Here is a 13029-nt window from a genome sequence, read left to right as displayed (position 1 = left end):
TACCTGGTAGGGCAGATTTTTATCATCTATCTAGAAATACTTAATTTTCATTTTATAACTTTTAGCAAGTTGATCTTTGTGGGTTTTCAGCTAATAGCAGATGGTTCTACCCATTCATTTAATTCAGCTTTAAGTTACATCCCTTCTATGAAGTCTTCTCTAACAGTTGCAGTCTACATTGGTTTCAGATGCCTAAACTTCTATTCCAATATTGTGTACCTCTTATTTTACTTGTGTCAATTTTGCCTCCTCAATTAGATTATAAAATTCTCAAGGAAAGTGGCCATATTTTGTCATCTTGTTTCTACCATGCTCTGAGCCCACGATGATGATGATAGCTAGCATATACTGAAAAGTTTATTACTGTGCTCATTGACCTAGAGCAAGAAGAATGATAAGGAAGCAGAATGCTTTGCTTGCATTATCTCATGTAATCCTTATGATCACCCTGTTAGGAAGGTAATTATTTCTACTACACTGATGAGGATGCTGAGACTATTGGTTTAGTAATTTGCAAAAAGTCAAATGGTAAATGGCCAACTTGAGAAGAGTATCCAGATGAGTGAGATTCTAAAGCCTGCATTCTTAACTGCCACAACACATCTCTTCTTTATAAGGGTTTTCTGATTTGGGATACTCTAATAATATACTTTTTAGGTTCATTGATGGTTTGCTGCTACTTTTAGTTACAACTGACATTTTGGATATATGAATGTTCAGCAGCTCGACAACTCCTGTGAAAGGGCTTTGGTGCCATTGAGCAGTTCTTTAAGACCAGAAAGGGTGGTCTTTTACTTGGCATCTCACTTTTGGAAGAGACTGAGATGGTATAACAACATGTTACTATATACTCACTGTGTTACAGAATCTCAAGTAACAATTTTAGTTATTTTTTAAAAGCAAACTATATCTTTGCTTTTATCTCTCAAATATATAGAACACTGTTGTCATTAAAAGAAACATTGCAGCTTATCTGGAGTAATATTTTAAAAGAGAGTTGTTCTTTGTAAAAATAGGATTTAAACCAGGACAACGAAAAGTTTTATTTACTTGTTTCAAGAGGAATGATAAACGTGAAGTAAAAGTTGCCCAGTTGGCTGGATCTGTTGCTGAGATGTCTGCTTATCATCATGGAGAGGTAAGCATTAAGACTGGAATCAACTGAAAACTATACTTCTGGCATGAAGAATGATAATTAAGCATAATAAAGTATTTTTTCTTTATAAGTTCTTTGGAAAAGTAAGAGAATCAAGAATTTGGATGCTAATGAAATTAGGGAATATGTATAGAAAATTTAATGTTATATTCGTTTCTGTGTTATAGCAAGCATTGATGATGACTATTGTGAATTTGGCTCAGAACTTTGTGGGAAGCAACAACATTAATTTGCTTCAGCCTATTGGTCAGTTTGGAACTCGGCTTCATGGTGGCAAAGATGCTGCAAGCCCTCGTTATATTTTCACAATGTTAAGGTAACAGTTTGCTGGTACAGTGATATAAAGTTCTACTTGAAGTATATTGGAATTAATGAAATGTTTAATAGAATTGTAAGTATGGAGAGATGATTGTGTACTCTGTTGAGGGTGAATGTTCCAAATTACTTGAGTGCAAATAGAATGAAGTTTGTTGATCGCAGTGTTTGTGAATTATTGGTGAAACCAGTCCTAATTGAAGAATTTTTCTGATCCAACTTTACTTTTTAGGCTGAGGAAGGGTTTTAGGGTTTAGTCAGAGAGAGGAAATCCATACAACATAATTTATCAGTACTAAGAAATTGGGTGGGCTAGTAAGTAAGTGTTTAAGTAAAATGGGGCTATTTTGTTTTGGCTTTCTGCCCGAGAGAAATATATTTGGTAATAAGCTGAGGTAAATTGTATTTTTAAGTATATATAATCAAAATTTTAAAAACATTTTTCTTAATTTTTGAAATGTAAAGTCTTTATGTATAAAGTTTTATTTCCTAAAATAGGACATTTTCCCATATTTCTTCCTTTCATTAGCTCTTTATCAAGACTGCTTTTTCCTGCTGTGGACGACAACCTGCTTAAATTCCTTTATGATGATAATCAACGTGTTGAGCCTGAGTGGTATATTCCTATAATTCCCATGGTTTTAATAAATGGTGCTGAGGGCATTGGTACTGGATGGGCTTGTAAACTACCCAACTATGATGCTAGGGAAATTGTGAACAATGTCAGACGAATGCTAGATGGCTTGGATCCTCATCCTATGGTAAGTATTTAGAACTTACTACTTATATTGTTTATTAACAAATGATAATGTATGAACTACAAACTCCAGTCATTTTAGAAAAGTAATGGATCCATTTGCATTTTGGAACGTATTGCAGAAAATAAAGACCTTTTTAGTGTGTAACTTGATACGTGCTTATAGAAAAAGATACAAGCTTTAGAAAAAGCCTGGAGATAAGGATTATAAGTAGAAGCTTTATTGAAAATTAAAAATACCTCATATTTCAGGTTTGTAGACATCTAAATTATATAGAGAATGGTGTTTTTTTACGACAAAATTACATGCAACTTTGTTTTTGTTCTCAAACTAAGTCATATTAGAATTGTAAGGAATCTTAAAAACACATTGTATATATTTTCATATATCCCCATATTTTTAAAATTTTTGCTTCTATATCATCCACTGTGCTTGTTTTTGTCCCAAATTACCTCCAAGAGAAACTTCTCAAAAAAGCGTCCTCCCTTCTTCTGTGTGATTTAAAGTCATCTGGAAATTTCCCTTTATCATGATACACTTAAATACACTTAAATTTTTGTATTACAAAAATGGTAGTGTTCATTGTAGAAAACATAAATAAGAGGAAAAAATACTTGATAAAACCAGCATGTGGAAACAAACTTCCTATTTTTATGTATTTCTCTCCAAGTTCTATTTCATTCTTGTATTTTAAAATAAAATATTGAGTATGATTTAAAAATCTTTTTCTCCTTAAATACTTTAAAGTACTTTAAAATATTTCTAATAGAAGCATAAAATGCTTTATGATTATAGTGTCTTAATTCTTTCAGATGTGTTTTAGACTATTAAGACAATTTATTTGGTCAGTACATGCTTTTCATACTTTCGATGTATAGGTAGGTATATATATTGTCTATAGAAAAATATATATGTAGAATATTCAAAATACTCAAGCAGACTATGAAAGAAGAATAGTAGTATGGAAGGCAGATCATTGGAGAAAAGTTGGAAAGTTAGATTGGGTCTGACTGTGGAAGACTTTCAATATAACATCCAAGGAGTTTGATTTTAAAGGATTGTTAATCGAGGGGAGAAGGAGGTATAGAGGCAATAGACTGAAAAATAAATATTCCAAAAAGACTAGGAAAGATGAAGCTAAGAGTTTTTGTGTATGTTTTAAAGATTATAGATTTATTTATTTGAGACAAAGAGTGAGAGCAGAGGGAGAGGGAGAAGCAGACTCCCCACTGAGCATGAAGCCCAAGGCTGGATGGTGATATCCCAGGACTCTGAGATCATGATCTGAGCCAAAGGCAGACTGAGCCACCTAGGCATCTAAGCAAAGGTTTTGAGATTGGGAGACACTAAGATTACATTAACAGAAGCTATGAATTCAAGATTGAGTGATTATTGGGAGATGGACTACTAAGGTTGAGGAATTTAGTTTCAGTTATGTTAATTTGGTAGTAGTAGTAGACCATAGACTAAGGGGCATTCAAATATTGTACTGGCAGTTAGGAGAGAAGTCAGGGCCTTAAGTTATTTTTATTTTTTCTCTGCAGCTTCCAAACTACAAAAACTTTAAAGGAACCATCCAAGAGCTTGGTCAAAACCAGTATGCAGTCAGTGGTGAAATATTTGTGGTGGATAGAAACACAGTAGAGATTACAGAGCTTCCAGTTAGAACTTGGACACAGGTTAGTAGAAGTATTTTAGCTGCCTCTCAGGAGGTCAGTGCAATGCTTTCTGGGACGAATATGATTCCATCATTGTTTATCCTAAGTCTGTATAGTGTTTAAAAATTCCTATATACATTTTGACCATCCAGTTGAATTTGTGCTTTGAATATTCAAATAGTAATTTAGAAGTTTAATTTCTCTAAATGTTAAATACTTTTTTCTTTAAAGATTTTATTTATTTGACAGAGAGAGACCACAAGTAGGCAGAGCAGCAGGCAGAGAGAGAGGGGGATGCAGGCTCCCTGCTGAGCAGGGATCCCGATGCAGGGCTCAATCCCAGAACCCTGAGATCATGACCTGAGCCGAAGGCAGAGGCTCAACCGACTGAGCCACCCAGGCACCCCTAAATGTTGAATGTCTTAAGCTATCTTGGAATCCTTATGACTATGGTCAATAAATTCATGTCCGTATCAGCTGTTACAGATCTTAAAGTATGCATGTCCTCTCTTGTCAGATGGAGTTGATAGTCATTCTCTTTATACTTTCAGCCTTTTCCTTGCCCTTTGGTGTATGAGCAAATCAGAACCATTACGTTGTGTATCTTTCACCATTGAGCCCCCCATATATTGTCCTCTAGAGCGACTGGACAGAAGACAGAGGGAGGTTTTTCTTTTTTCTGACCAGAGTTGGGAATCTTTACAAAATTGCATGACTTGGTAGTATGAGAACATCAATGTGTGTCAGGAAAATAATTATTTATTTTTAAATCTTTTATAGGTATACAAAGAACAGGTTTTAGAACCAATGCTCAATGGAACAGATAAAACACCAGCATTAATTTCTGATTATAAAGAATATCATACTGATACAACTGTGAAATTTGTGGTGAAAATGACTGAAGAGAAGCTTGCACAAGCAGAAGCTGCTGGATTGCACAAAGTTTTTAAACTTCAGACTACTCTTACTTGTAATTCCATGGTAACTGATTAGATTTTCTATTTTAATGTTTCTTCCATGCCATAAGTAGAATTTTTTTTTTTTTTAAAGATTTTATTTATTTATTTGACAGAGAGAGATCACAAGCAGGCAGAGAGGCAGGCAGAGAGAGAGGAGGAAGCAGGCTCCCTGCTGAACAGAGAGCCCGATGCGGGCCTCGATCTCAGGACCCTGAGATCATGACCTGAGCCGAAGGCAGCGGCTTAACCCACTGAGCCACCCAGGCGCCCCATAAGTAGAATTTTTATAATTGGTTTCATGATGGTTGTGGTTGTAGTAAATCTGAATGGTTTTCTCCCTGATATTTGCTGAAGACTCTGTAAAGGTGCATTCTTTTAGATTATTATCCACTACTCTTTTTTTTTTTTTTTTTAAAGATTTAATTTATTTATTTGAGAGAGACAGTGAGAGAGAGCATGAGCGAGGAGAAGGTCAGAGAGCGAAGCAGACTCCCCATGGAGCTGGGAGCCTGATGTGGGACTCGATCCCGGGACTCCAGGATCACGCCCTGAGCCGAAGGCAGTCGTCCAACCAACTGCGCCACCCAGGCGTCCCTATTATCCACTACTCTTAATCCCAACTCTGCATTTGTACATCTGGGCTTGAGCACATGGGATACACAAACTGACCAAAAGTTATTGGAGTGATTAGTGCAGGATTTTCATGTTTTTTATGCCTATTTCTGGTAGCATTTTAATTGTGGAATACTTCTCCCCATAATTCTAATCTGTTTTATTAAACTTGTATATTTGTGTTTGTATGTAATTGGTGAGAAAGGTAGAAAGTGAACATGTATGATTACCCTCATTCCATTCCAACTTAGCTTTTAGGCATAAAGAAAAAAATCCAGTAGCACAGTGGCTGAGACAAACTGCCATCATCTGCTAAGAAAGACAGATAGAAAAAAGGAGAAAGAAGATAGAGAAGAAGTAAAATTTTCCTCCAAATTGAGAAAGTTTGAATGAATTGTAATTATAAAGAGAGACAAATATACATCTATTGAGTATATAGAGGAGAGAGTTCTCTCTCCTCTATATACCTTATATCTTATACCTTTTATCTTAGAATGTTTTTAGTTTGAAAAAAATTTTCTTAGGTGGTTTTATAGCCATTTTGAATTAGAACCTTTTTTTTTTTTAAATTAAAGATTTTATTTATTTATTTGACAGAGAGATCACAAATAGGCAGAAAGGCAAACTGAGGGAGAGGGGGAAGCAGGCTCCTTGCTGAGCTGAGATCCTGTTGCGGGGCTCAGTCCCAAGACCCTGAGACCATGATCTGAGCCGAAGGCAGAGGCTTAACCCACTGAGCCACCCAGGTGCCCCTAGAACCTTTTTTTAAAGGACCTGTTTTTATTTTCAAAATTATTTTAAATATTTTCATAGTTCTGAGAATTTATCAGTTTCTTGGAGTTACCAAAAGAATATTTACCGAAATGTACTTAATTGTTTTGGTTCTGTTTAACAACTTTTAGGGGTGGTATCATTTAAGTGTGTTATAGTTATTTTAAATTCTGTAGATGTCATACAGGTTAAAAGTACCAATACAGATTTATGTCATTTTCAAAAACTTTGTGTTTTCATTAGGTACTCTTTGATCATATGGGATGTCTCAAGAAGTATGAAACCGTGCAAGACATCTTGAAAGAATTCTTTGATTTACGATTAAGTTACTATGGTTTACGTAAGGAATGGCTTGTAGGAATGTTGGGAGCAGAGTCCACAAAGCTTAACAATCAAGCCCGTTTCATTTTAGAGAAGATACAAGGAAAAATTACTATAGGTAAGATGCAATCTTTAAAAAATTAAACATTAGTTAAAATGGAAAAAAAAAATCTTTATTAATAGAAGACATTTTTATCAGTAGAATATAAACAAATACAAATTGAATCTCTTTTCTTGATCCTAACTTTATTTTTCCCTCACATAGAGAATAGGTCAAAGAAAGATTTGATTCAAATGTTAGTCCAGAGAGGTTATGAATCTGACCCAGTGAAAGCCTGGAAAGAAGCACAAGAAAAGGTAATCATTTGCAGAACAAGACATTCAGAGAAGCTTTTAAAAGCAAATTCCAAAACAAAAAACCCAATCCCTAAATTTTAAATTTAGTACTGCTATAAAGGTGCCGAGTTGTCTGTTTGGAGACTGAAGTCTTCTGTTTATCCACAGAACAGATACAGTACAGGAATTTGCAGTGCACACCCACCACAAAGCACTTTGCCAGTGTGACTCAACCAGGGCCTGGAGAAATGACTCCAGGTGTGAGAAGGTAGCTCAGTCTTGTTGGCCTTTTTTCTGAGCCTGCCATTAAAGGGTGTTGTTTGTGGTGGTGGTTTTTGTGAGGTGCATGTGTACTATCTGGGAATGATACTGGGTAGCACATACATCATTTCACACTGGTCTTACTACGGTGATAGTATGGTATCCAGTCACCATTCACTTGGTCTGGTTTTGGTTTATGCTGGGAAGACTAGAGACAAAATATTTAATATTATAGTGTTATTGAGCACCAAGTATGTGCTCTGCCCTGCGCTTAGATCTTTGACTAGAGAATTAAACCCTGGAACTTCAGATTAAAAGTCTGATGTTTTATTAATTAAATTGTCCATTTCGGATCATAAAGGACTAGTATTAATTCAGTGAATGGAATATTGAAACTTTGAGATTCTTCTCAAGAATTTCTTGCTATTGTGTATAATTAAAGAAAAATTTAAAACAATACAACATTGTGATTGAGAACACAAATGTACAAAAGGAAGAAAATTATGGAGATGACCAATTTTTTACTTAATTAGAATGTGTATATATCATACTGATAATGTTATTCTTAAAAAATACAGTTATGATTTTATGACATAACTTAAACTGACACTTCAAACTTCCTTACATTTGTGAATTCTCAACCCACAGTGTTTTCCATATTTTTTATCAACTACATTGACATGCTTTTTTTATATTATTTAAACTTTGTAAAATTTTGGTCAGTAGAATGCCAGATATTAGAGCAAGTAAAATTAGAAGAAATTATATATTTAATAATTACATATTAAGATAATAGGCTTATTTATTGTTTGGGGAAAATGGGGTAGGACAGGATGGGGAGTATTCAAAATTAAGATGATCCAAGCACTTTGCTTTTCTTTTAATGTATTTTACTGCATTTTTGAATCCCAAATTACAGTTTATACACTGCTTGCCCTTCTGTATGATTGTTGGTTTAAACTATATCTTAAAAAATATTAACTAGTAAACTAGTTAATTTAATGCTTAGTTTTAAAAGGTAAAGGTGTGTAGGGTTTGAGAATGCCCTTCCAGTGGACATAGACTTCATGGGTGAAACCTAGTGGTTGGTTTCAAAAATTTCATTGTCACCATCAAAAATTTCTCAGCATCTTGACCATGTGTTCACTTTGGGAGTTAAGGTAACAAAAGGAGCTGCTCTTATAAGAGTGTCCTATTGTGTAGATTTGGAGAAGAGAGAATTTATAAAGGAGATAATTACGAGATTAGAGTTTTTTTTTTTTTTAACATAATAGAATTCTGTCTGTGGAACCTAGAATTTTTCTTGATTTCTGAAAATATCCTATAGTTATCTTCATGTTAACAATGATGATACACATATATTCATTGAGTGTTTGTTAATGATACTTGGGTGTCCTCAAAATCTAGATCAAATAGATTACTAAACTGTGGATCTAAACAGGATTTTATGACACTTTAATAATATTTTAATAGTAGGGTAACAACTTAAATATTCCAAAGAAACACACTGTTTCATGAAGAATTTTTAAAAACGGTAGAATTTACTAATTTGTCGTAAGTACTGTTTGTCTAGGTACTTATTAATCATTGATCAACTCAGCAACAGCATTTCTTATTTGGCTATTGTTGCTTAATTGAATTCATAGTTTTGTTTATGTAATGAAGCATGTTGCTTTGCAATTTCTATTTTTATCCCTTCTAAAGTACACTTAACTTTACTTCATATATATACACATTATTTTACTGAAAATTTTAAACTGAAAACAATTTTTTTCTTTTTTGGCTACCAAAAGTGAACTTTTTGTTTTGTGGAGTATCATGGTTAACTCAGTCATTTTTAATGATCTGAGTGCCTTAAATAATTTAAATGCAGTTTTATTTAATGGCTCTTGTTACTTTAAACATCTTAGAGGTGATGTCACCTATAAGAACTTCTATTAAATTGACTGGATTTTGAAATTTAACACTAGCATAAGAGGATTTTTTATTGTGATCTTTTCGATGAAAAAAGGCCTTATAAATATAATTTGAGAATACTCCTCACAATTCCTCCTCTAACTTACCAGCTATTAAATTCCTAATTGAACTTTTTGTATGTACATGAATATTCTTGCTTTAGAGAATTTTTATTAAGAAATCATACTTAATGAGTGGCCGTACCTTACCATATTTATATTACAACTGTAAAACATTCTCGATAAGTGATAACTTATTTTGGGTTTCAAATTGTTCATTCACTCACCAATATAAAAGTCTGACAAGATGCAGTGATTAAACATTAGTTCTACTCTTTTAATTTCAAGATATGTGGTATCTTCTCATTTCATGACTTAGTGCCTGGGCAAAGCAGTTAATTTTTCATCAGATTCCTAGATAAATGGGGAGTGAATATACTCATTCCTTTTGAAGACTTACTATTGTGTATTTTTAGAAAACTTTTTATAGGAAATCATTTTTTTATAGGTCATCCTGCAGATAATCTAAAAAATCCCCAATCACCCTTAAGATAGAGTACTAAGAGTATAGCATTTATGAAATTTTTAACTCACTATTCAGTAAAATTCAGCCATTGATTTGGTACCATACAGGACTTTAATATAAAGTTTGTTATTTTTTACAGGCAGCAGAAGAGGAAGAAACACAAAACCAGCATGATGATAGTTCCTCTGATTCAGGAACTCCTTCAGGCCCCGATTTTAATTATATTTTAAATATGTCTCTGTGGTCTCTTACTAAAGAAAAAGTTGAAGAACTGATTAAACAGAGAGATGCAAAAGTATGAACTTTTGTGGGTTAAATAATTTGAAACTATTTCAGTATTATCCATTTCTTTGTTTTTCTTTTTCCAAAAAGAAGCATTTTGATTTACCTTTTACGTATTATTAAGTTACTGAATGTTTAAATTATACTGCTTTCTTATTATAGGGGCGAGAGGTCAATGATCTTAAAAGAAAATCTCCTTCAGATCTTTGGAAAGAAGACTTAGCAGCATTTGTTGAAGAACTGGATGTAGGTTAAGTCTCCATTAAAGTATATATGGAAAAATAATGTTTATGAAATAAGAAGAAAATTCTTCTTTAATTATTTCAGTTTCTTTTAACTCTGTAAAGGTTAATATGTTTATAAGCCACGTTAGGAGTAAACTTCTAGCTATATGAAGTTATAAAGAAATGCTCTGTCTGGAATAGATGAATGTGAAAAACTATATGGAGCTGGAATTTAGAATAAATTGAATTCTGTTACTTTCTATCAGTTAAGTTTTCCTGATTTCAGAATAGCTTATTGATTCAGTCTCTTCCCTCAAAGAGGTAAGAACAAAATATATCTGATTGAATATTGGTACTTTGATTTTTACAAAGTAGAATCATAGTGTCTTTAGGTTTGTAACAGAGAAATTTTAAGTTTTTTTGCTTTTTTTTTAATAATTTAGTTTTTTCCAGGTAGAATTCCATTTTTCTAAAAAGGTAGAGAAAGAAAATATAAACTTTTTCTAAAATTGCCCAATTTGTCATAGGATCTTAGAGTTAGAAGGGACCATATAGGTCTTTGTTACTACCCCCTTGTTTTACAAATGAGAAACTAGTTAGACAGCCTTGGGACTACAACCCAGATCTTTTAACTTAGAACTTTTTTTAACGTTTATTTTAGATTAGATGGGTTGAAAGGAAAGGTTTATTCATTAATGAATGATAGTACTTTAAACTTCTTATGCAGTAGTGGGTCTCTTTTCTAATGAGTTGTTTTTGCATCCACCCTCTACCCCTTGCCCCCTTTATGATTATATTTCAGAAAGTGGAAGCGCAAGAACGGGAGGATATTCTGGCTGGAATGGCAGGAAAAGCAATAAAAGGTAAAGTTGGCAAACCTAAGGTGAAGAAACTTCAATTGGAAGAGACAATGCCCTCACCTTATGGGAGAAGAATAGTTCCTGAAATTACTGCTATGAAGGCAGATGCCAGCAAAAAGTTGCTGAAGAAGAAAAAGGTATGACATATCTCGTTTTAGCTCATTGGTAGATTCCATCTTCACAATGATGTATATATATATTTTAATTTTACTGTTAAAATTAATTTTACTGCTTAAGTCATGCTTTGTTTCTAATATATTTCACTGTGATAGGAAATCATTTGTTCTCTGAGAACAGTTGGTCCACAGAAAGAAAATATAAGTCAGGAATCCACATATACGTAAAGAGTTAGTTAATTCTGGTTTGTTGTTGTTGTTTAGATTTTTATTTATTTATTTGACAGAGATCACAAGTAGGTAGAGAGGCAGGCAGAGAGAGAGGAGGAAGCAGGCTCCCGGCTGAGCAGAGAGCCCTATGCGGGGCTCGATCCCAGGACCCTGGGATCATGACCTGAGCCGAAAGCAGAGACTTTAACCCACTGAGCCACCCAGGCGCCCCTAGTTGATTCTGTTTTTAAATGAGAGAAATACTTTATTCAGCAGCGTTCTACTTGCAATCATGGAACAGCAACCAAAAAAGTGTATCAGCTTAAAAATAAAACTTTAGTTCCACATTATGACAAATTCAAGAAGTCTAATTAGCAGAAAAGGGTCTGTGTGGTTTTCAAAGTGATTTTTTTTTTTAACTATTTATTTGTCATTACTGTTAGTTAAAAAAATTTACCAGGCACCTCTTATGTCATTGACATTGACTGGTGCTATTCATGATTTAGAAGTATGGGACTTACTTGCCCCCTAGCAGGTTGGGCAAGAGTTAGGCAGAAGAAGGAAACACTGAGAGGGCTGATCAGAGTGAGGAAAGAGGAGGCATGCTAGTCTGAAAGAGGCAGATTTTTCTAGGCAGTTTGATTTTAGAACCCAGGAGATATGTAGATATGTCCAATAGTCTAATTAGATCTCGGGAAATGAGCCTCAGAGTTGGAGAGGTTGGAGAGTTCTCTGAACTAATACTTGAAAGCATAGGAACATTGTGATACCAGAGAGATCTCTCACTTCCACTGTTGTGATAAACTGACATCTATACTATTTCCCTCTTACCTAGCTTCCTACCACACACAGGTTCCTCAGGAAATGACTTCTCTTCTTGTCAGTTGATGTCTGTTCTTAGCACTCTTCTCTTTACCTTACATAGTCTCAAGTAACCTCTTCTATGCCATTTTTTCACTCACACTGATGACTCCTAAATCTATGCCCAAAGCCGTAACATTTTCAGGAGGGCCAGGGTATTAAAGCCACCTGAATGCCCAGTGCCCAAACTTCGCATATCTGAAGCTGAGCCCATTATCCTGATTTCAAAACCTCTTCCCCCTCTGTGCCTTATCAGCCATCACTTAACAAGTCCAGAACCTGGGACTTCGTCATTTAACCAGTAACTAAATCCTATTGATTGCCTATGAAACAATTCCAAAATCCACCCTCTTAATTTCGTCCCCAGTGATACTATCTTAGAATTCCATAAGATTTCTTTGACGGAAGTGTTCCTCTTAATTAGTCTTCCTGTCTCTAGTGATTTTATCATGACTTCTACTTTTTTCCCACTTCATTCATCTCTGTCTAGTCTTTTATTACCCAAGTGGTATTTCCAAAAATGAGTCTGATTATTGCACAGATGCTTAAAAGTTTTCAGTGACTCACCACCGACTACATCCAGATTCCGGTATTCAGTGATTTAGCAACTGCATACCTCCTTGTGTTTCTCTGTGGCTACTCTTCCCTCTTTTCCTTTCCTCGAATCCTAGCAGATTATTTGTAATTCCCTAAATACTATGTGGCCATCATGCCTCTGTTTTTTGCCTGGGATGCTCTTTCTTCCTTCCCTTTCTTCAAACATACACGATTCTTTTCAAAACCCAATTAGAAGGGCCCCTTCTCTGTGGAATCTTCCCTTAACCCTACTTTGGGCAGAGTTGCTCATG

At 34.4% G+C, this 13029-nt stretch overlaps 1 protein-coding gene across 2 annotated transcripts in view; it reads left to right on the top strand.

Annotated features, from left to right (window-relative positions):
* The window catches only part of TOP2B (DNA topoisomerase II beta), a 59832-nt gene that overhangs the window by 35405 nt on the left and 11398 nt on the right, over nt 1-13029 (top strand). For both annotated transcript variants that reach the window (XM_044252568.1, XM_044252567.1), the window contains exons 19-28: nt 1017-1138; nt 1324-1472; nt 2001-2232; nt 3774-3908; nt 4668-4868; nt 6473-6668; nt 6816-6907; nt 9768-9923; nt 10073-10156; nt 10937-11131. In XM_044252568.1, the coding sequence (XP_044108503.1) occupies nt 1017-1138; nt 1324-1472; nt 2001-2232; nt 3774-3908; nt 4668-4868; nt 6473-6668; nt 6816-6907; nt 9768-9923; nt 10073-10156; nt 10937-11131 (1562 nt within the window). The remainder of the gene's footprint in view (nt 1-1016; nt 1139-1323; nt 1473-2000; nt 2233-3773; nt 3909-4667; nt 4869-6472; nt 6669-6815; nt 6908-9767; nt 9924-10072; nt 10157-10936; nt 11132-13029) is intronic.

Source organism: Neovison vison, chromosome 6 (genome assembly GCF_020171115.1).
Source record: "Neovison vison isolate M4711 chromosome 6, ASM_NN_V1, whole genome shotgun sequence".
NCBI lineage: Eukaryota > Metazoa > Chordata > Mammalia > Carnivora > Mustelidae > Neogale > Neogale vison.
This window is presented reverse-complemented; position numbering and strand designations above follow the sequence as displayed.